Source organism: Schistocerca cancellata, chromosome 6, assembly GCF_023864275.1.
Source record: "Schistocerca cancellata isolate TAMUIC-IGC-003103 chromosome 6, iqSchCanc2.1, whole genome shotgun sequence".
In the NCBI taxonomy this organism is placed as follows: domain Eukaryota; kingdom Metazoa; phylum Arthropoda; class Insecta; order Orthoptera; family Acrididae; genus Schistocerca; species Schistocerca cancellata.
Genome location: NC_064631.1, coordinates 510991450 through 511014894, shown reverse-complemented (window position 1 = coordinate 511014894; position 23445 = coordinate 510991450). Strand labels below are relative to the sequence as shown.

Genomic DNA, 23445 nt, shown 5'->3' with positions numbered 1-23445 from the left:
CGAAGTTATCACAGTACAAGCATACATGCCAAACCTGAAGCACTGCTACCAGTGTCATCTTTGCAGCCACACCCAAGAGTCCTGTCGGCACCCGGCCAAATGTGTAAATTGTGGTAGTGGTGCTAACGAGGACAGCTGTCCGCCTCCATCTCCCCACTGTATCAACTGCAATGGCAACCATGCCATCTCCTCCCGAGATAGTCCTGTGTATCTCAGTGAGCAGGCTGTCCAGAATCTGGGTGAAGCAAAATGTGCCTTACCCGGTCGCTCACAAGTTTTTGCGTAGTTGGAAATCCTGTGTTCTACAATCTGGCACCTAAAATGCTGTTCTTGCTTCATCTTGCTCCATGAAGGGCATGGCCACGCAGACATGCAACCTCAAATTTAGCACCACGGTTTTGAAATTGCCCAGTGTCATGGTAGCATCCACATCTCCTCCTCCAGCTGTGCAACAAGCCACCAAACTTTTGCATCATGGGGCGAACTCACCTGCTACAAACTGGCAGGCTGGCAAGGACAGAAGGAATACTCCCACGAAGAGTTCCTCCACTCCTCCACCCACCTAACATCTGTCTTCCTCTGCCAACTGGAAAGTCTCACAGAAGTCAAACAAAGGGAAATGGTCTTCTCCTTCGCCGACTTGGAGATCCACTTTGATGATGTTGCCACATGATACCCTTGCCTGGCTGATCTCTGTGTTGCCAGTGCCCACAACCAACCATTTTTCTACCCTGGACTCCGCAGGCTGACCAAAGAAGAATGCCGACACTTCTGTAGACCTTAAGGAGCAGGATCTTCCTGTCCCTGTGCCCCGTAGCAGCGAATTTTTGAAGGCTGGCACTCAGCAGCTGCTGAGGTGACGTCCCTTCATTTTTTCCCCATCATGACCCTCCTCCAATGGAATGTTTGCAGCCTTTGCTCCAACAAAGAGGACTTATGGCTGCTCTTAGAATTGCAGCGTCCACTTATACTCTGCCTCCAGGAAACAAAATTGCATCCTCACGACTGCTTTGAGCTCTCGCATTTCTTTCCGTTCTGCTTTGACCTTCCCCTCAAAGATGGCTTTCCATCTCATGGGGGAGTCATGTTGCTCATCAGGGGTGATGTTCACAGTCAACCCATCCCTCTGACTACCCAGCTTCAAGCTGTTGCAGTCCGCATTTCTCTTCCTCACTTGACCTTTTCCCTTCGTACCGTTCACATCCCTCTGTCATTCAATGTCATCAGGGCAGACTTCCTCCAGCTTATTGGGCAACTCTCTTACTCCTTTCTGCTGCTTGCTGACTTCAATGCACACCATCCCCTTTGGGGCTTGGTCAGAATCTGCGGAGAGGTGACCCTTGGCTGATCTTCTCAATCACCTTAACCTCATCTGTGTTAACACGGGAACACACACATTCCTTTCAGACTCCACTCACACCTCTTCCCATTTGGACCTCTCCTTCTGCACTGCCCATCATCTCAAGTGACACAAACTTGAACAACCATTTCCCTTGTACCATCCAATTGTTGACCCCTACTGCACCTATGTCAAGCACCCCTCACCTCAAACCATCATCATAATTTACTAGTTCTTTTAACATTTCCCCTCCATTTTCTGTCTTGTGGGCCAACCTCCAACAGGTCTTTGGGACCAAGGTTCATTCTCCAGTTTCCAGCGTGACAGTAGCAAATTATGCCATAGTGGATCCTATTACTTCTCCAACATCTTGCACCACCATTTTGCAGGAATTTTGAGCTCCTCCCACTATCACCATGCCTTCCTCCATCAGAAATGAATGGAGGAGGCCCGGGTGATGCCCTTCTCTTCCCAAAATATTGAATACAATGCCACCTTTACTGTGAAGGAGACAGATCATGCTCTCACTTCTTCCTGATCCTCCACCCCAGAGCCAGACAGTGTTCACATTCAGTTATTGCAGTGTCTTTCTCTTGTGGGCAAGTACTTTCTCCTTCATACTTACAACTGCATCTGGCCAGAGGGCATGTTTCCCAGATGCTGGCATGAAGCCACTGTCATACCCATACTTAAGCCCGGTAAGGACAAACACCTTCCTTCTACCTACTGCCCACATTTCTCTCACCAGCTGTGTTTGCAAAGTGACAGAATGTATGCTTCATGCCCGTCTGGTATGGTGGCTCGAGTCTTGCAATTTACTAACCACTGCACAATGTTGATTTTGAGAGTGCCATTCTGCAGTTGAGCATCTCATGGGGGGTCCACCCATGTTATGAATGGTTTTCTGCAGAAATCCCAGACTGTGGCCGTGTTTTTCAATTTGGAGAAAGCCTGCAACACCTGCTGGAGGATTGATGTCATCCATACTCTGCACACATGGGGCTTCCGTGGCCACATGCCCTGTTTCCTGCAGGAATTTTCAAAAGACTGAGTTTTTAAAGTACATGTGGTTTCTGCCTTGTCAGATGCCTTTATCCAGGAAAACGGAGCGCCTCAGGGTTCCGTCCTCAGTGTCATCCTCTTTGCTATTTCCATGAACTCTGTAATGAGCTGTTTCCCACCAGGCATCTTGGGCTCCCATTTTGTTGATGATTTTGCCATCTGTTACAGTTTCCCAGGAATCTTGTTTCATTGAGCGGCGTCTTCAGCAAAGTCTAGATCATCTTTACTCTTGGAGCATTGACAATGGCATTCATTTTTCCATTGACAAAACTGTTTATACAAATTTCTGGCAGCGCAATTTGTTTCTTCCACTGTCTTTACATCTTGGGCCTGATACGCTTCTGTTCGTTGACACTACAAAATTCCTGGGGCTCGTGCTCGATAGGAAACTTTCTTGGTCCTGCCACATGTCTTACCTGGTGGTCCACTGTATGCGGTCTCTCCAAGTCTTATGTGTCCTCAGTGGTACTTCCTGGGGGGGGGAGTATATCGAATCACCCTCCTACATTTGTCTTGGTCCCGTGTCCGTTAAGAAACTTGACTATGGGTGGTTTTTTTCCCATGTCTGTCCCTCAATACTATCCACCATCATGGCATCTGTTTGGCCACTGATGCCTTTTTACACTAGCCTGCTTCTTAGTCTGTATACAGAAAGTGGCAAACTACCACTGTCCTACTGCCGTGACTTCATCCTCAGCAGATATGCATGCCGTTTGTCTGCCATGCGTGGCCACCTATCCTATGCCTCCTTCTATGACTCCTTTGATTGCCAGTATGGGGCATGTCGCTCTTCTCTGTTAGCTTCTGGAGTTTGCTTTCAGCTCTTGCTCTGGCAGCTTAACTTCATGCTACCTGCCACTTTCTGATGGGCTTCATGTTGCGGCCCATATTCACCTTGGCATTCATTCACTGCCTGAGGACATTAACCCAGCCATGCTCTATCACGTTCAGTTTTCACGACCTCCACACAGAACTTCACGTTGTACCTTTGTGTACACTGATGGTTCTCAGACTGAGCATAATGTCGGGTGTGACTTTGTCGTTGGCACCAACGTTTCTCGGTATTGGCATCCTGAACACTGATCAGTATTTACAGCAAAGCTGCTTGCCCTGTATCATGCCACACAGTACATCTGGCGACACAAGCTTTTCAATTGCGTCAGCTGCTCTAACTCTCATAGTTACCTTCAAAGCCTCTGTGTACTGTACACTGTCCATCCCTTAGTGCAATGGGTCCATAAAAGCTGTCACTTGCTCACCTTTGATGGAGCCACTGTGATGATTATGTAGATCCCTGGTCACATTGGCCTGCAGCCCTTGTACCTCAGCTCACTAGTTCTTACATTGCCTTCGATGATATCTGTGTCACTGTCTGTCAGCAGGTGGTGTCATGTTTACATCACCCCTGGTCCTCCCTTCATGGGAAATAGCTCTGGGTTATTAAGCCTCTCCCAGTGGCTTGGACGACCTCCTCTCGCCCCCCTTACCACGAGAAGATCATTTTCGCTAGGTTGCATTTTGGGCACTGTCTCTTTAGCCATCGTGATATGTTAAGTGGTGCTCCCCTACCACTTTGTGCTTGTTGCCCTCAACCTTGTCTTTATATAGTGGAGTTACATTCAATTTATCAAATGAGTGCCTAATTCCAGTTGTTAAGTGAGCTTCAGTATTATGAAAAAAAGTTCGACAGCTGGAGCTGTCAACTGTCTACCACACTGAGGAGCCTGTCTGAAGCATAACATGCTGTTAATATGTATTCATCAATGTTGATTTCATTGTCTCCACTATAATTCACTGGAGTACTTTTCAGAGTATGAGGGGTATCAAATGTGACACCCCAGCGACAGCTCTTCCAGCCTTAAATTGTCTCCCCGTGCAATAGAGATAGGTTACTTCTCAGCCATTGTTTACAGGAACTTATTTTACATACAAACTTATATAACACCTGCAAATCAGTACTCATTTAATAAACTGTAAATTCCATTATATAAACACGAGCACAGTGAAGTTATTTTGACTACTCACATAATAGAACTGGACATGAAGAACATTGTAGCTGCCGTACAAGAAGACTAGGAATCAGTTTCCCCTGTGGAAGTGTAGAATAGTCTGCAGAATTTTACGAGTCTGTCCATATGCCTTTCTTTCATTAGTATTATTAGTAACTTATATCTGTATTTAGTGTTAATGCCCTTTGTTATAAATTAACATCCTTCAGGCAAGTCTGTGCACTTCGTCACCAGTGATTCATAAGATGTGGTGTGGAAATTCAGTATAATTTTGTAAAACACTCTGTAGCTGCTTCTTATGATGTAGTGGAGTGCACAGTGTGGGTAATTGCCTGCTCACTTTTCAGTTTGCAGACCCTTCAAGGAGGGAAGTGCATGACCACAATCCAGCGACCTACGTCCCCTCACTTCTAACCTCCACCACACATCCTCTATCCAGTTACACCCCCAAAATGCAATTTATCTCTTAATACTGCTCTACTGGTCTTAGACGTGGTACACACATTTAACATTTGCTCTTAACCCACTTCAGTTAAAAATAAAAAATAATTTTATAACATTAAAACACTATTTTTAATAACAGGCGATTTTTTTTTTCATCCTTTTTAACACAGAGTCTATTAGTCCTGAATTGGACTTTTTTTTAGGAAATTTAATGAAGTTTAATTTTATTCTGGGAAACATTTTGACTAGAAGCTGTGATTTTCAAGTTATTCAAGAAAAACATAAGAAAATGGCTTTTAAATGGCCCCCATCCCCACACTTATACCGAACCAGTGGCGATTTTTAATACTTTATTTATGACACTCCCTCCTACAACTACAAAATTTCTGACTACATGAATATTTTCCCCTAATTGTCCTTCATTAATTGAAATATTACATGACACGTGGGTCCTGCCTGATGATGTGCACTTCAAGGAACACTGTCTGACATGGCTGGGTAAGGATCTGGCAAATCCAGATTCCGTTAGCTGGTAAATAGTGAGTGCAGCCATTCTTTTGTAACTGTAATCTCTGTGCTCACTTCAGAAACACCATTTAGCATGACTGTGAAATGTTTTGTATGTCTGGCAATTGAGATCTTGGCTTAATCACATTTATTATAAGAATGGCACAAACCTCTATTTAAAAAATAAATGAAAAAGTAATGAACACTTCAGTCTCATGGTGTGTTACATGCATGTGGGTCGGTTGGCTGCTGAAATGGAACAGAAGTGAGTGATCCACGTGTGGGTGGCTCCCACTCCCCAGTTTGTGACGAAGCAAGCTGGGATAATTCTAATTCCCCTCTTGTTTTGCTAACTGCCTCCTTAAATTTGTTTTGTTACTTTTAACTATTTACCATTAGCATATGTGAATATAAATCTGCACTTTCATAAAAGAGAAAGGTTGGCACTCAGTTTTAAAGGATATAAAACCAGATCTAATACATAAAATTAATTGATTTTCTAATTTTTTTCAACTATTCGTAGTTAGTATCTTTAGTTATAGGGTGAAATCAATAATTGTTTCGTAACTTAAATTATATTGTTGACATATAAACAAATATAAATTCTGTACTAATTATAAACATTTGGAAGACGAAATACTAGTAATCTTAAAGTATCTATCTGGCTATATTCAAAAACATGTTAGCAAAGCCAGCCCTTAATTAATTCCAAAGTAATTAACATTTTTGTCAAAAGTATTGTTTACCTAACTATGTATGTTAATTTCACAATTGAAACAAATAATTCGGCCTAACTCTTGCAGTAGAAGAAACTGTTTAAAAGACACAATTTTTCGATTTATTCAGTTAATTTAATGAGTTAAGTTTTAATTCTAATTTCTGTGAATTTAACTTCAAACAATGTGTAGTTTCAGCACCACTTACTGTGATGATATATAAAGGCCTGATTTTTGGTCCCAAGACAGTCAATCCATGACAGAGTTTCAGACGAGAAACCTGTGTTCGTTAGAACAACAACAAAGCTTCAACTTAACTGTGGAATAAGTGTTAAACAATTAGGCCATGTGTAAAAACAATGACTGAGTCTCCTCAATACATACCTTTCTATTCTTCAAGAATTGTGAACTTTGTGGTTAGGGTTTCACTGCTTGTAGATGTTCAACAGGAAACTATTGCAGCAGTATGTGGATGTTTGCCTGCAACGTATTAATGACGCTTATCAAAGATTAAACAATAGTACACTGGTCAAATAACCGTATTATTAGGGGGTTGTGAACAGTGAAATGAAAGTACTGTGAAATGCAACTGTGGAGCTATTGGCTACATTATTTACAGTAGTCAGTGTCGGAATCCACAACCCATTTTTCAGCCAGTGTAGCAATGCAGTACGTTGTCACCGAGGACAACAAACAACGAAGAAATAAAAGCAGGCAGAACCGCTACAAGTTGTGTAAGGCTAGCAGGGCTCTGTTTGGGTGTACAATTATTTACCTAGTGTCTCATTGGATCAAAATGGCCCATGACTGTCCAGACCAATGTGATACTGGCATAATCTCATGTATAATGGCACCATACTCTGGTGAAAAGAGCCAGTTGTGTGCATTGATTATGATGCCAATGTTAGTATCGTTGTTGTTGTTGTTGTTGTGGTCTTCAGTCCTGAGACTGGTTTGATGCAGCTCTCCATGCTACTCTATCCTGTGCAAGCTTCTTCATCTCCCAGTACCTACTGCAACCTACATCCTTCTGAATCTGCTTAGTGTATTGATCTCTTGGTCTCCCTCTACGATTTTTACCCTTCACGCTGCCCTCCAATGCTAAATTGGTGATCCCTTGATGCCTCAGAACATGTCCTATCAACCGATCCCTTCTTCTGGTCAAGTTGTGCCACAAACTTCTCTTCTCCCCAATCCTATTCAATACGTCCTCATTAGTTATGTGATCTAACCATCTAATCTTCAGCATTCTTCTGTAGCACCACATTTCGAAAGCTTCTATTCTCTTCTTGTCCAAACTATTTACCGTCCAGGTTTCACTTCCATACATGGCTACACTCCATACAAATACTTTCAGAAATGACTTCCTGACACTTAAATCTATGCTCGATGTTAACAAATTTCTCTTCTTCAGAAACGATTTCCTTGCCATTGCCAGTCTACATTTTATATCCTCTCTACTTCGACCATCATCAGTTATTTTGCTCCCCAAATAGCAAAACTCCTTTACTACTTTAAGTGTCTCATTTCCTAATCTAATACCCTCAACATCACCCGACTTAATTCGACTACATTCCATTATCCTCGTTTTGCTTTTGTTGATGTTCATCTTATATCCTCCTTTCAAGACACTATCCATTCCGTTCAACTGCTCTTCCAAGTCCTTTGCTGTCTCTGACAGAATTACAATGTCATCGGCAAACCTCAAAGTTTTTATTTCTTCTCCATGGATTTTAATACCTACTCCAAATTTTTCTTTTGTTTCCTTTACTGCTTGCTCAATATAGAGATTGAATAACATCGGGGAGAGGCTACAACCCTGTCTTACTCCCTTCCCAAGCACTGCTTCCCTTTCGTACCCCTCGACTCTTATAACTGCCATCTGGTTTCTGTACAAACTGTAAATAGCCTTTCGCTCCCTGTATTTAACCCCTGCCAGCTTTAGAATTTGAAAAAGAGTATTCCAGTCAACATTGTCAAAAGCTTTCTCTAAGTCTACAAATGCTAGAAACGTAGCTTTGCCTTTCCTTAATCTTTCTTCTAAGATAAGTCGTAAGGTCAGTATTGCCTCACGTGTTCCAGTATTTCTACGGAATCCAAACTGATCTTCCCCAAGGTCGGCTTCTACTAGTTTTTCCATTCGTCTGCAAAGTATTCATGTTAGTATTTTGCAGCTGTGGCTTATTAAACTGATTGTTCGGTAATTTTCACATCTGTCAACACCTGCTTTCTTTGGAATTGGAATTATTATATTCTTCTTGAAGTCTGAGGGTATTTTGCCTGTTTCATACATCTTGGTCACCAGATGGTAGAGTTTTGTCAGGACTGGCTCTCCCAAGGCCGTCAGTAGTTCCAATGGAATGTTGTCTACTCCGGGGGCCTTGTTTCGACTCAGGTCTTTCAGTGCTCTGTCAAACTCTTCACGCAGTATCGTATCTCCCCTTTCATCTTCATCTACATCCTCTTCCATTTCCATAATATTGTCCTCAAGTACATCGCCCTTGTATAGACCCTCTATATACTTCTTCCACCTTTCTGCTTTCCCTTCTTTGCTTAGAACTGGGTTTCCATCTGAGCTCTTGATATTCATACAAGTGGTTCTCTTCTCTCCAAAGGTCTCTTTAATTTTCCTGTAGGCAGTATCTATCTCACCCCTAGTGAGATAAGCCTCTACATCCTTACATTTGTCCTCTAGCCATCCCTGCTTAGCCATTTTGCACTTCCTATCTATCTCATTTTTGAGACGTTTGCATTCCTTTTTGCCTGCTTCATTTACTGCATTTTTATATTTTCTCCTTTCATCAATTAAATTCAATATTTTTTCTGTTACCCAAGTATTTCTACTAGCCCTCGTCTTTTTACCTACTTGATCCTCTGCTGCCTTCACTACTTCATCCCTCAGAGCTACCCATTCTTCTTCTACTGTATTTCTTTCCCCCATTCCTGTCAATTGTTTCCTTATGCTCTCCCTGAAACTGTGTACAACCTCTGGTTCTTTCAGTTTATCCAGGTCCCATCTTCTCAAATTCCCACCTTTTTGCAGTTTCTTCAGTTTTAATCTACAGGTCACAACCAATAGATTGTGGTCAGAGTCCACATCTGCCCCTGGAAATGTCTTACAATTTAAAACCTGATTCCTAAATCTCTGTCTTACCATTATATAATCTATCTGATACCTTTCAGTATCTCCAGGGTTCTTCCATGTATACAACCTTCTATCATGATTCTTAAACCAAGTGTTAGCTATGATTAACTTGTGCTCTGTGCAAAATTCTACCAGCCGGCTTCCTCTTTCATTTCTTACCCCCAATCCATAATCACCTACTACGTTTCCTTCTCTCCCTTTTCCTACACTCGAATTCCAGTCACCCATGACTATTAAATTTTCGTCTCCCTTCACTATCTGAATAATTTCTTTTATTTCATCATACATTTCTTCAATTTCTTCGTCATCTGCAGAGCTAGTTGGCATATAAACTTGTACTACTGTAGTAGGTGTGGGCTTCGTATCTATCTTGGCAACAATAATGCGTTCACTATGCTGTTTGCAGTAGCTTACCCGCATTCCTATTTTCCTATTCATTATTAAACCTACTCCTGCATTACCCCTATTTGACTTTGTGTTTATAACCCTGTAGTCACCTGACCAGAAGTCTTGTTCCTCCTGCCACCGAACTTCACTAATTCCCACTATATCTAACTTTAACCTATCCATTTCCCTTTTTAAATTTTCTAACCTACCTGCCCGATTAAGGGATCTGACATTCCACGCTCCGATCCGTAGAACGCCAGTTTTCTTTCTCCTGATAACGACATCCTCTTGAGTAGTCCCCGCCCGGAGATCCGAATGGGGGACTATTTTACCTCCGGAATATTTTACCCAAGAGGACGCTATCATCATTTAATCATACAGTAAAGCTGCATGCCCTCGGGAAAAATAACGGCCGTAGTTTCCCCTTGCTTTCAGCCGTTCGCAGTACCAGCACAGCAATGCCGATTTGGTTATTGTTACAAGGCCAGATCAGTCAATCATCCAGACTGTTGCCCTTGCAACTACTGAAAAGGCTGCTGCCCCTCTTCAGGAACCACACGTTTGTCTGGCCTCTCAACAGATACCCCTCCGTTGTGGTTGTACCTACGGTACGGCTATCTGTATCGCTGAGGCACGCAAGTTAGTATCGTAACAGGAACTAACTCTTCCAAATAACTCAGTATATATCTTGCAAATACCAATACAAGAGCTATGATGGCTTTACTTAACTTAAGAGCAACCTCTAGTTTGTAATTAAATTCAGGGAATAGACTCTCTTAATATTTATTGTTGTTTTCAGAGTGAATGTGGAATTGCATTGCCTGATTTTCTTTTGTCTTGTTTTGTTTTTCATTAATAAGGAAGAATGAGTGAGTGAGTGTCCCACCTCCTCTTCCTCGAAATCACCCTCTCCAAACCTTCCAGGAATTTCTCACTTCCAGCCTTGCCTCTCAATCTCTCTTGGAAAACCTCAATCCTACTCCCAACATCACCACAGCCGAAGCCCAGGCTATCCGTGATCTGAAAGCTGACCGATCCATCATCATTCTTCCGGCTGACAAGGGTTCCACGACCGTGGTACTTGATCGTTGGGAGTATGTGGCTGAGGGACTGCGTCAGCTTTCAGACAACACTACATACAAAGTTTGCCAAGGTAATCCCATTCCTGATGTCCAGGCAGAGCTTCAAGGAATCCTCAGAACCTTAGGCCCCCTACAAAACCTTTCACCTGACTCCATCAACCTCCTGACCCCACCGACACCTCGCACTCCTACCTTCTACCTACTTCCTAAAATTCACGAACCCAAACATCCCGGCCACCCCATTGTAGCTGGTTACCAAGCCCCCACAGAACGTATCTCTGCCTATGTAGATCAACACCTTCAACCCATTACATGCAGTCTCCCATCCTTCATCAAAGACACCAACCACTTTCTCGAACGCCTGGAATCCTTACCCAGTCTGTTACCCCCGGAAACCATCCTTGTAACCATTGATGCCACTTCCCTATACACAAATATCCCGCATGTCCAGGGCCTCGCTGCAATGGAGCACTTCCTTTCACGCCGATCAGCTGCCACCCTACCTAAAACCTCTTTCGTCATCACCTTAGCCAGCTTCATCCTGACTCACAAATTCTTCACTTTTGAAGGCCAGACATACCAACAATTAATGGGAACAGCCATGGGTACCAGGATGGCCCCCTCGTATGCCAACCTATTTATGGGTCGCTTAGAGGAAGCCTTCTTGGTTACCCAAAGTTTAGTACAGATTTATTGATGACGTCTTCATGATCTGGACTCACAGTGAAGAAGAACTCCAGAATTTCCTCTCCAACCTCAACTCCTTTGGTTCCATGATATTCACCTGGTCCTACTCCAAATCCCATGCCACTTTCCTTGACGTTGACCTCCATCTGTCCGATGGCCAGCTTCACACATTCGTCCACATCAAACCCACCAACAAGCAACAGTACTTCCATTATGACAGCTGCCACCCATTCCACATCAAACAGTCCCTTTCCTACAGCCTAGGTCTTCGTGACAAATGAATCTACTCCAGTCCGGAATCCCTGAACCATTACACCAACAACCTGAAAACAGCTTTCGCACCCCGCAACTACCCTCCCGACCTGGACAGAAGCAAATAACCAGAGCCACTTCCTCATCCCCCCAAACCCAGAACCTCTCACAGAACAACCCCAAAAGTGCCCCACTTGTGACAGGATACTTCCCGGGACTGGATCAGACTCTGAATGTGGCTCTCCAGCAGGTATACGACTTCCTCAAATCCTGCCCCGAAATGAGATCCATCCTTCATGAAATCCTCCCCACTCCACCAACAGTGTCTTTCCGCCGTCCACCTAACCTTCGTAACCTCTTGGTTCATCCCTATGTAATCCCCAAACCACCTTCCCTACCCTCTGGCTCCTACCCTTGTAAAACCTGTCCCATGCACCCTCCCACCACCACCACCTACTCCAGTCCTGTAACCCGGAAGGCGTACACGATCAGAGGCAGAGCCACGTGTGAAAGCACCCACGTGATTTACCAACTGACCTACCTACACTGTGACGCTTTCTATGTGGGAATGACCAGCAACAAACTGTCCATTCGCATGAACGGACACAGGCAGACAGTGTTTGTTAGTAATGAGGATCACCCTGTGGCTAAACATGCCTTGGTGCACGGCCAGCACATCTTGGCACAGTGTTACACCGTCCGGGTTATCTGGATACTTCCCACTGACACCAACCTATCAGAACTCCGGAGATGGGAACTTGCCCTTCAATATATCCTCTCTTCCCGTTATCCACCAGGCCTCAATCTCCGCTAATTTAAAGTTGCCGCCACTCATACCTCACCTGTCATTCAACAACATCTTTGCCTCTGCACTTCCTCCTCGACTGACATCTCTGCCCAAACTCTTTGCCTTTAAATACGTCTGCTTGTGTCTGTATATGTGTGGATGGATATGTGTGTGTCTGTGCGAGTGTATACCTGTCCTTTTTCCCCCCCTAAGGTAAGTCTTTCCGCTCCCGGGATTGGAATGACTCCTTACCCTCTCCCTTAAAATCCACATCCTTTCATCTCTCCCTCTCATTCCCTCTTTCCTGACGAAGCAACCGTGGGTTGCGAAAGCTTGAAATTTTGTGTGTGTGTTTGTGTGTTTTTTTATTGTGCCTATCTACCAGCGCTTTCCCGTTTCGTAAGTCATGGAATCTTTGTTTTTAATATATTTTTCCCATGTGGAATGTTTCTTTTTATATATATATATATATATATATATATATATATATATATATATATATATATATATATATATATATATATGGAGAGGGAAAGACGAAAGGATTTGGGTTTTAAGGGAGAGGGTAAGGAGTCATTCCAACCCCGGGAGCGGAAAGACTTACCTTAGGGGGAAAAAAGGCTAAGGTAAGTCTTTCCGCTCCCGGGATTGGAATGACTCCTTACCCTCTCCATTAAAACCCACATCCTTTTGTCTTTCCCTCTCCTTTCCTCTTTCCTGATGAAGCAGCCGTTTGTTGCGAAAGCTTCAATTTTGTGTGTATGTTTGTGTTTATTTGTGTGTCTATCGACCTGCCAGCGCTTTTGTTTGGTAAGTCTCATCATCTTTGTTTTTAGGTATATTTTTCCCACGTGGAATGTTTCCCTCTATTATAGAGAGTTGTTTCTCAAGGATTATTAATTATTAATGAATCTCATATTTCAGAAGAAGTGTTTTTTAAACAATTGATAAAACTGTTTTTTAATGAGATACAAAATATCCAGTTTTACATCAGTTGTATGTATGCTGTGCTTAAATCAGAAAGATTAAGTTCAAAATCAGATTTAATAAATATTTTTTTTCTCATTTATGTGATTTTGCTTATTTTTTCTTTTAAATGTGTGCTTATTTTCTTTATTCATACAGGTTTCAAGCAGTGCTTATGCTCTTGGACCAAGGTTATGGCTTGATCAGTTTAGAATGTGTAGTCATTATTTCACAAAAATGGCAGGCGCAGATGTTGTAAACTTTGCTAAAGCTGTGTGTTTTTCTGAGAAGAGTATTGATGTAATGACTGTTGACTGCAGAATCAGTTTGTTACATCTCGTGAAAGAATACACCGATGGCAAAAAGAAAGAGAACCATGGGTATGTATGTAAGTTTGTAGCATTTTTTTTGTCATGCCTAGCCTGTTTTTATGTTATTGAGTTGGCTGAACATGTTGTAAAGTGTAATAAAACTGTGGGTCACAGTAATGAAATTAAGCCATCCCATGTTAAATTGAAAAAGAACTTGGAAAATTGTGGAATTGAACAGTAGCAAATAATGAGGACAGATCAACAAATCATTGAGTGAATAACTAAATCTAACGAATATTATGTTGATAAAAAATTAAAAACTGTAAAAGCAAGCAAAGGCCATAAAGGCAGATAATCATTATTACATAAGACATTAAAAGATTTTGTTTGATATAAAACACATTAATAGTAATGCTTCATTTGTTCTTATATTGCTCTTATTAAATAGTATACTAGTAATTATAACTTATATGGTTTCAAGTTTTAAATATGTTCTAGTTCCTGCTTTACTCTCTTTTCTTCCTCACTTCCTTCTTTTTCCTCCTTTACTAAACATTTCAGAAATTAATTAATTCTTTTAAATTAAAATTTTGGAAATTAACTTACGTACAACATAGAAGAATTTACTCTTTTCTTGACTTTTGTGAACTCATTTTGTGTCATTCTCTTTCCTTCTTCCTCCTTTTTTATGAAATTGTCTCAAATGTTCAAAAGCAGCTATGGTATGTATGGTATCATATTTGATGTTTTTCAACTATGCTTTCTGCTGAAATGTATGTACGGTATAAGAAACTGTAATGGACTATTACAGCCATTCATGGTAACCTTAATGTGGTTTATCATGAGATATGCATGACTTAATCTTTTTAACGTAACATAAGTGGCAGGAATGACCAATGAGGTAGTGTACAAAGACACAGCATCTGGATAGTTAAAATTTGTCTGTTTTCTATTTCTTTTTGGGAGGCAGAGTAATACTACCAGTGTCCAGATAGGTCACCATTATTGAGGAATACACGTTTTCAATAACTTGGAATAACCATAAAAAGTTTATCTACTAATAAAGTATAGTTTAAGAGGAGCCTAAAGGATTTAATGTAGGCTGACTGTTTACCCTCCACTGACGAGGTCTTAGTGGACATTGCTGATGTTCTTATTATTAACTGTACCACAAAACAGGAACATTATATTGTACTTACATTTGTCACAGTGTCTGTGCATTAATGCAGTATGTGTACGTCAGCCTTGTAAATTGTTTTTCAGTATGCACGCATCTAAAAGTTTGTGTTAAGTTTTTCAATGAATGTTTATATGAAAAACTGTTTTTAGTTTTTCTACATCCTTGAGGACTATCTCACACACGATCTGTTGAAGGAACTTTAGTATGTGATTCTTTTGTAAATGTGTGTTGTGTATCTTCAAGTATCTCTTTCCTGTGGGTTTTGGAATGAAAGTATGTTTAATCAAACTGAATCAATGCTTTAAAAATGACTCAAATTCCAGAAGTTTGTGATGCCATTTTAAGGAAGACACAATTGCTAGGAGACACACTTTCAAGAATAATGTGTGTTTCCTCAAATCTCTCTACTTGTGATATGAGCCTACAGTAACAACCATGGGGTCCTCGGAGCAGCAAACTTTTGTCTAAGTGGTAGCACTCTCCAAATATCACACATCCTTTCATGTTTCTGATGTCTCTGTTTCGGTCACATGTCTTTGCGACGTGATGCAAATCTTCTTTGCAGTGATGGCGGCCGCACTCTCCATGTGGGAAGTACTTGTGCCCCACCACCCAAGTGCGTGAACTATTCTGCCGACATTCTCCTCGCTCGTCGGATTGCCAGACCTATAAAAAGGAAAGGAAGATTCAGAAATTCAAAAAACTACCATTTATCCTACTCAGAGGTCTGACAGAAATTTGACTGTTTATCTTTAACATCTACCTTTGCTTCTGTTGTGCCCTTACATGCTCCTCCTTCCTCCATATCTCCAACCTGTACCCCTTTCCTTTCTTCCTCCTTGGCAGTTCCCATTCCCTCACTTCAAGGAACCACTCCTTCTCTTCACCCGCCAGGGATGAGGCTCACTCTAGGAACCCCCCTCCCCAGCATCTCCAGGAAAAGAAGCCTGTTACTAGATGTCAAATGCAGAACACATGCTCTGTGAGACTCAAGGCCACTTGCTGTGTTTCAGGTCCTGATATCACTGTGACTTGCTCTCATCCTCTGAAGGAGGAGGAGGAGGAGGAGGAGGAGGAGAAGAAGATGATGCATAAGTATCAGGATGAGACCTCCCTGACACTCCATGGGGTGTCACTCCATCACCCTCAGTCAGGGTCCAATCTTACATTAATGGATGTCACTCCGTCCTTACCAGTGATGGGCACTGATTCAGCACAAAGTTTCTGGTCCTTTTGACGTCCATCTGATGTCTTGTACTATTCCTCTCCAATGGAACTGTAATGGTTATTTTCATCACCTTTCAGCATTTTAGTCTCCTCTTTCTCTCTACTCTGTAGTTTGTGTTGTGTAGCGGGAATCTCATTTTGTGGATATTCATTTGCCAACTCTCCTTGGTTCCCAATCGTTCTGCTGGAACCCAGCAGGTCCTTAGTGACCATCTGATGGTGTCTGTGCATTGGTCTACACTGACATGTTAGTTCCTGGATCCCTCTTCATACTGTGCTGGAAGCAGTGGACGTTCAGCTCCATTTAGACTGTGCATTAATGACATGCAATCTTTATTTCCCCCCAGGCTGGTCTCCTACACTTCCTGCTTTTCTTGTCCTCCTTCAACAGCTCCCTCTGCCGCGTGGAGTGGCTGCACGTGAGGTGACCTGTCACGAACTGTGCTGCCCCTCCCGCCAGAGATTTGAGTCCTCCCTCGGGCATGGGTGTGTGTTTTGTTCTTAGCACAAATTAGTTTGAGTAGTGTGTAAGTCTAGGGACTGATGACCTCAGCAGGAATTCACACATTTGAACAGCTCCCCCCCCCCCCCCCCCCCCCCCCCCTCTTCCTTCTCGTTGGGGACTTTAATACCCATAAACCTTTTTGGGTGGTAGTGCAACCACTGATTGTGGCAAGATTGTTGAAGACTTGCTGGCAGTGCTTGATCTCTGCCTCCTCAACACTGGAGCCCCCACACCCTGTAGTGTGGCAGATCGCATTTTCTCGGCTGTTGTTCTTTCCATTATAGCCCTAGATTCTTCCCCTCCATTCGGTATCTTTTCTTCAGCATTACTTGCCTGCACATCCTTCCAGGTAGGCCTTTATTAATGCAAATTAGGATGCCTTTGCCTCGCCTGCCATCCCAGCTGTACCACCAAACAATGACGATGATCAGTCCATATGGAGTTTAACCGATGCCATCCTTTCGGCAGCTGCTTTGGTGATTCCTTCCTCCTTGGGTTCTCCCCAACAGGAGACTGTCCTTTGGTGGACCCCCAAGATTGCTGTGGCTATTAAATACCACCATCATGCCCTCCAAAGCTACAGACAGCATCCATCACTCGGCCACCTCCTGGCTTTTAAGCAGCTTTATGCCTGGGCCAGTTATCTTAAAATGCCAGAAACAGATTTGTTGGGAACGATACGTCACTGCCGTAGGCCCCCATACTCCCACTTTGCAGTTATGGACAAAGATCAGGTGCAATTTTACCCGCCGTCGTCCTATAGGTGCCTCAGGAATTTCCCTGAATGATGTTATCCTCACCAGTCTTGAAATTATTGCTGATCATTTTGTTCGACATTTCACCAAGGCCTCAGCATCATTCTGCTGTCTGCTCTGTCCCATCTTCTCAAACACTGCTTGGAACCACTCCCTTTAACTTTCATTCCTTGCACCTGGAGTGCATGGAATTCACCAGCACCATTGCTCTCTGCCCCAACACAGCTCCTGGACCAGACCTGCTGCACAACCAAATGCTTCAGCACTTATGAGTGCCTAGCCACTGTCGTATACTTGCTCTTTTTAAACATCTCTGGAGTGAGGAGGAAGTCCCTTCCCAGTGATGAGAAAGTGTTGTTGTACCACTTTTGAAATATGGTAAACAGCCTCTTCACAAGAACAGCTATTGTCCGTTCAGTTTAACCAATGTCTTCTGCAATTTACTTGAACATCTGGTGAGTTGAAGGCTGTGATGGATCCTTGAATCCTCGAACCTTTTTGCTTCAACTCAGGATGGTTTTTGCCAAGGCCACTCTACTGCAGATAATTCATTCCAACCTGGAGTTTGCTATTCAAACAGCTTTTGCTCGATGTCAAGATCTTGTTGCAGTCTTCTTTGACCTGCATCAAGCTTATGATACCACATGGCACCACCCTACATGAGAAGGACTGCTGTGGCCTGCTCTCATTTTTTATCTGGAACTTTCTTTCATGTTGCACTTTTCAGGTACAGTTTGGTGCTTGCCATAGCACCTCCTATCTGTAGGAGAATAGGGTTAAGTTTCCCTGTCTTTTTAGTGGCTATCAATGGTCTGACGGGGGCTGTGGGGCTTATTGTATCTTCCTCTTTGCATGCTGGTGATTTTTGCATTTATTTTTGTACATCTGTGGATATTGCTGAATGAAGATTGCAAGGAGCAATACATTAAATGCAATCTTGAGCTCTCACTCGTGGCTTCCATTTTTCAGCTGGCAAGACCTGCATTATATGTTTCTGTCGGGACCATACAACCCATCTTCATCTTCATCTGCATCTGTACCTTGATGCCCAGTCCCTCCATGTGGTGGACTCTCGTAGTTTTTCAGGACTGGTATTTGATGTCCAATTGACATGGCTTCCTCATCTTTGTCAACTAAAGCAGACATGCTGGTTGCACTTGAATGCTCTACCAGCTCTACCAACTGTTGCACGACTGCTCTGCTCTGATACAATTCAACACACCATTGATCTAGTCCTTTCTAGATTACAGGAGTATCACAGAGAGCTTGACATCACCTTTGATGTTACGATTCTGGACCTGAAACACCATTGTTGGGTACAACTGGCAATTGCTGCCTTTCAGACTAGCCCTGTGATCAGCCTCCTAGTGGAGACAGGGGTTCCACCATTGTGGGTTTTGTGCCAACAACAGTTTATTGCTTATGCATTATGCATCTGCTGCTCTTTGGAGCACCCATACTACTGCTTCCTCTTTTCTGATACAGAGATCCACCTCCTGCAGTGGCAGCCCAGGTCTAGGGTTACAATCGGCTTCCACATCTGGTGGCCTTTTTGTGAACTCCGGATTTCCCTTGTACCACCTCTTCTGTGGGCCCACTCTCGTACACCTCTGTGATGCATCCCCCTCTACAGCTTTGTCTTGATATATCACAAGGTCTGCAAGACTCATTTCATCCTGAGACTCTCCGCCGCTGGTTCTACACCATTCTTGGTGCAATTTATGGTGCAGTAGTAGTCTGTCCCCCCCCCCACCCCATGAACCATGGACATTGCCGTTGGTGGGGAGGCTTGCGTGCCTCAGCGATACAGATGGCCGTACCGTAGGTACAACCACAACGGAGGGGTATCTGTTGAGAGGCCAGACAAACGTGTGGTTCCTGAAGAGGGGCAGCAGCCTTTTCAGTAGTTGCAAGGGCAACAGTCTGGATGATTGACTGATCTGGCCTTGTAACAATAACCAAAACAGCATTGCTGTGCTGGTACTGCGAACGGCTGAAAGCAAGGGGAAACTACGGCCGTAATTTTTCCCGTGGGCATGCAGCTTTACTGTATGATTAAATGATGATGGCATCCTCTTGGGTAAAATATTCCGGAGGTAAAATAGTCCCCCATTCGGATCTCCGGGCGGGGACTACTCAAGAGGATGTCGTTATCAGAAGAAAGAAAACTGGCGTCCTACGGGTCGGAGCGTGGAATGTCAGATCCCTTAATCGGGCAGGTAGGTTAGAAAATTTAAAAAGGGAAATGGATAGGTTAAAGTTAGATATAGTGGGAATTAGTGAAGTTCGGTGGCAGGAGGAACAAGACTTCTGGTCAGGTGACTACAGGGTTATAAACACAAAGTCAAATAGGGGTAATGCAGGAGTAGGTTTAATAATGAATAGGAAAATAGGAATGCTGGTAAGCTACTACAAACAGCATAGTGAACGCATTATTGTGGCCAAGATAGACACGAACCCCACTCCTACTACAGTAGTACAAGTTTATATGCCAACTAGCTCTGCAGATGACGAAGAAATTGAAGAAATGTATGATGATATAAAAGAAATTATTCAGATAGTGAAGGGAGACGAAAATTTAATAGTCATGGGTGACTGGAATTCGAGTGTAGGCAAAGGGAGAGAAGGAAACGTAGTAGGTGAATATGGATTGGGGCTAAGAAATGAAAGAGGAAGCCGCCTGGTAGAATTTATAATGGTAAGACAGAGATTTAGGAACCAGGTTTTAAATTGTAATTGGACTGAAGACCACAACAAACAACAAAACAGTAGTCTGTTGTGGTCTTCAGTGCAGAGACTGGTTTGATGCAGCTCTCCATGCTACTCTATCCTGTGCAAGCTTCTTCATCTCCCAGTACCTACTGCAGCCTACATCCTTCTGAATCTGCTTAGTGTATTCATCTCTTGGTCTCCCTCTACGATTTTTACCCTCCATTCTGGCCTCCAATACTAAATTGGTGATCCCTTGATGCCTCAGAACATGTCCTACCAACCGATCCCTTCTTCTAGACAGGTTGTGCCACAAACTCCTCTTCTCCCCAGTTCTATTCAGTACCTCCTCATTAGTTATGTGATCTATCCATCTAATCTTCAGCATTCTTCTGTAGCACCACATTTCGAAAACTTCTATTCTCTTCTTGTCCAAACTAGTTATCGTCCATGTTTCACTTCCATACATGGCTACACTTCATACAAATACTTTCAGAAACGATTTCCTGACACTTAAATCTATACTCTATGTTAGCAAATTTCTCTTCTTCAGAAACGCTTCCCTTGCCATTGCCAGTCTACATTTTATATCCTCTCTACTTCGACCATCATCAGTTACTTTGCTCCCCAAATAGCAAAACTCCTTTACTGCTTTAAGTGTCTCATTTCCTAATCTAATTCCCTCAGCATCACCCGACTTAATTCGACTACATTCCATTATCCTCGTTTTGGTTTTGTTGATGTTCATCTTATATCCTCCTTTCAAGACACTGTCCATTCCGTTCAACTGCTCTTCCAAGTCCTTTGCTGTCTCTGACAGAATTACAATGTCATCGGCGAATCTTAAAGTTTTTATTTCTTCTCCATGGATTTTAATACCTACTCCAAATTTTTCTTTTGTTTCTTTTACTACTTGCTCAATATACAGATGGAACAACATCAGGGAGAGGCTACAACCCTGTCTCACTCCCTTCCCAAGCACTGCTTCCCTTTCGTACCCCTCGACTCTTATAACTGCCATCTGGTTTCTGTACAAATTGTAAATAGCCTTTCGCTCCCTGTATTTTACCCCTGCCACCTTCAGCGTTTTAAAGAGAGTATTCCAGTCAACATTGTCAAAAGCTTTCTCTAAGTCTACAAATGCTAGAAATGTAGGTTTGCCTTTTCTTAATCTAGCTTCTAAAATAAGTCGTAGGGTCAGTATTGCCTCACGTGTTCCAATATTTCTACGGAATCCAAACTGATCTTCCCTGAGGTCAGCTTCTACCAGTTTTTCCATTTGTCTGTAAAGAATTCGCGTTAGTATTTTGCACCCGTGACTTATTAAACTGATAGTTCGGTAATTTTCACATCTGTCAACACCTGCTTTCTTGGGATTGGAATTATTATATTCTTCTTGAAGTCTGAGGGTATTTCACCTGTCTCATACATTTTGCTCACCAGATGGTAGAGTTTTGTCAGGACTGGCTCTCCCAAGGCCGTCATTAGTTCTAATGTAATGTTGTCTACTCCTGGGGCCTTGTTTCGACTTAGGTCTTTCAGTGCTTTATCAAACTCTTCACACAATATGATATCTCCCATTTCATCTTCATCTACATCCTCTTCCATTTCTATAACATTTCCCTCAAGTACATTGCCCTTGTATAGACCCTCTATATACTCCTTCCACCTTTCTGCTTTCCCTTCCTTGTTTCGAACTGGGTTTCCATCTGAGCTCTTGATATTCATACAAGTGGTTCTCTTTTCTCCAAAGGTCTCTTTAATTTTCCTGTAGGCAGTATGTATCTTACCCCTAGTGAGATAAGCCTCTACATCCTTGCATTTGTCCTCTAGCCATGCCTGCTTAGCCATTTTGCACTTCGTGCCGATCGCATTTTTGAGACGTTTGTATTCCTTTTTGCCTGTAGTCTATACTGATGGTTTTACTCATGATGGCTGGAGAGGTTTTCCAATGATGAAGATGTTTACAAAGTGGCTGTCAAATGGCTGCAAGACCAAGGAGCAGATTTCTAATGTTGTGGAACTGAAAGATTGATGGACATTCCACCCATTGTTTGAAGAGACTTGATGACTGGGCTGGAAAATAATGTCATGCATCTGTGCCACTAAATGAAAGTTATTTGGCCTGCCATAATAAAATTTAAGTCTTTGAACTTCCCTCATAATTCTATAATAGAGTGAGCATTTGTTGTCATTTACTTTAATTATTTGAGGGAGAAGTTGAGAAACAAACTTCCAGAATTTAAGTGAAATCATTTCTGTCCAGGGTAATGAACCATCATGTATAGTTATGAATTATTGTGACCTCTTTTTACTAACAACATTTATGTTACAGGAAAGAGTGGGCTGAGGCATCTTCAATTGTGGACTCCTGGATTTCACATCTGAATCAGATTAACTCATATCATCTGGAGGAGATAAATGGAAATTCTTCTCCAGAACTTCAGCTACTGCTTCGGTATAAAAAATCATACTTTTTTCCAGTGTGTGTATGGATAAAAAAATATTTAAAGTCTGCCTCACTTATTGTTTTGTAATACAGGCAACTGGATTTGTCAAGAGGTGAGCCAGACCGAATAAAACAGGTGTTTAAGTTTTCTATATGCAGCTCAGTACCTCTCAAAACACTTGAAGGAATGATGAAGGTGTTTCCCCAACCTTGCTCTTCAGTGGAGAGTATGCTCGAGGATCAACTAAATGAATCAATATCAGGACTCAGGTACTCTCATTCATTTTATATAGTGTGGAAATATTAAAACAACAGTTTAAAAGATATGTTAAGTACATAGTTTCCAGAGCAAAGATGTTCATTAGATACTGTTTAATCCACAAATCAGGTAGTTGTTAAGATCTGACATGTTGCAGTTTAGGCAGACACTCATATGCATTGAGAAAGTGCCAAGTTTTGTTTTGTTTTTTTATAAAATGCAGCATTCAGATTTGAAAAAAAAACTAGTATTTCAAATTCATATGACTACAGTGTACCATATTCCTTGCAGTTGTGGCATGCCATATATTTGTCAGACCATCAGGACTGTGGAAGAGTGACATATTGAGCATGAGCATCATACACACTTATAACAGCCAAGCCAATCTAGTACTGCAAAACATTGCCTTGGTACTGGTCAGGAAGAAACTGAGTTTAGATTAGTTGGTAACATTATACAATTTAGGAATAAAGGAGAAAGCTCAGTTAATAGTAGAAGTGTCGAGTCATTACCAGACACACAAAAAGGTACAAAAACGTTGCTAGCTTTTGGATGACTCCGTTAGCGAGCTAGAGCACACATGCATGTGCTCCAACACACACACACACACACACACACACACACACACACACACCTACCTCTGTAATTGCATTGTGCTATGAGTGAT

The 23445-nt window shown here is 42.4% G+C and overlaps 1 protein-coding gene across 2 annotated transcripts in view; it reads left to right on the top strand.

Annotated features, from left to right (window-relative positions):
* Positions 1–23445, top strand: part of LOC126190945 (NBAS subunit of NRZ tethering complex-like) — a 410919-nt gene that overhangs the window by 316789 nt on the left and 70685 nt on the right. For both annotated transcript variants that reach the window (XM_049931590.1, XM_049931589.1), the window contains exons 34-36: positions 13543–13763; positions 22406–22528; positions 22613–22789. In XM_049931590.1, the coding sequence (XP_049787547.1) occupies positions 13543–13763; positions 22406–22528; positions 22613–22789 (521 nt within the window). The remainder of the gene's footprint in view (positions 1–13542; positions 13764–22405; positions 22529–22612; positions 22790–23445) is intronic.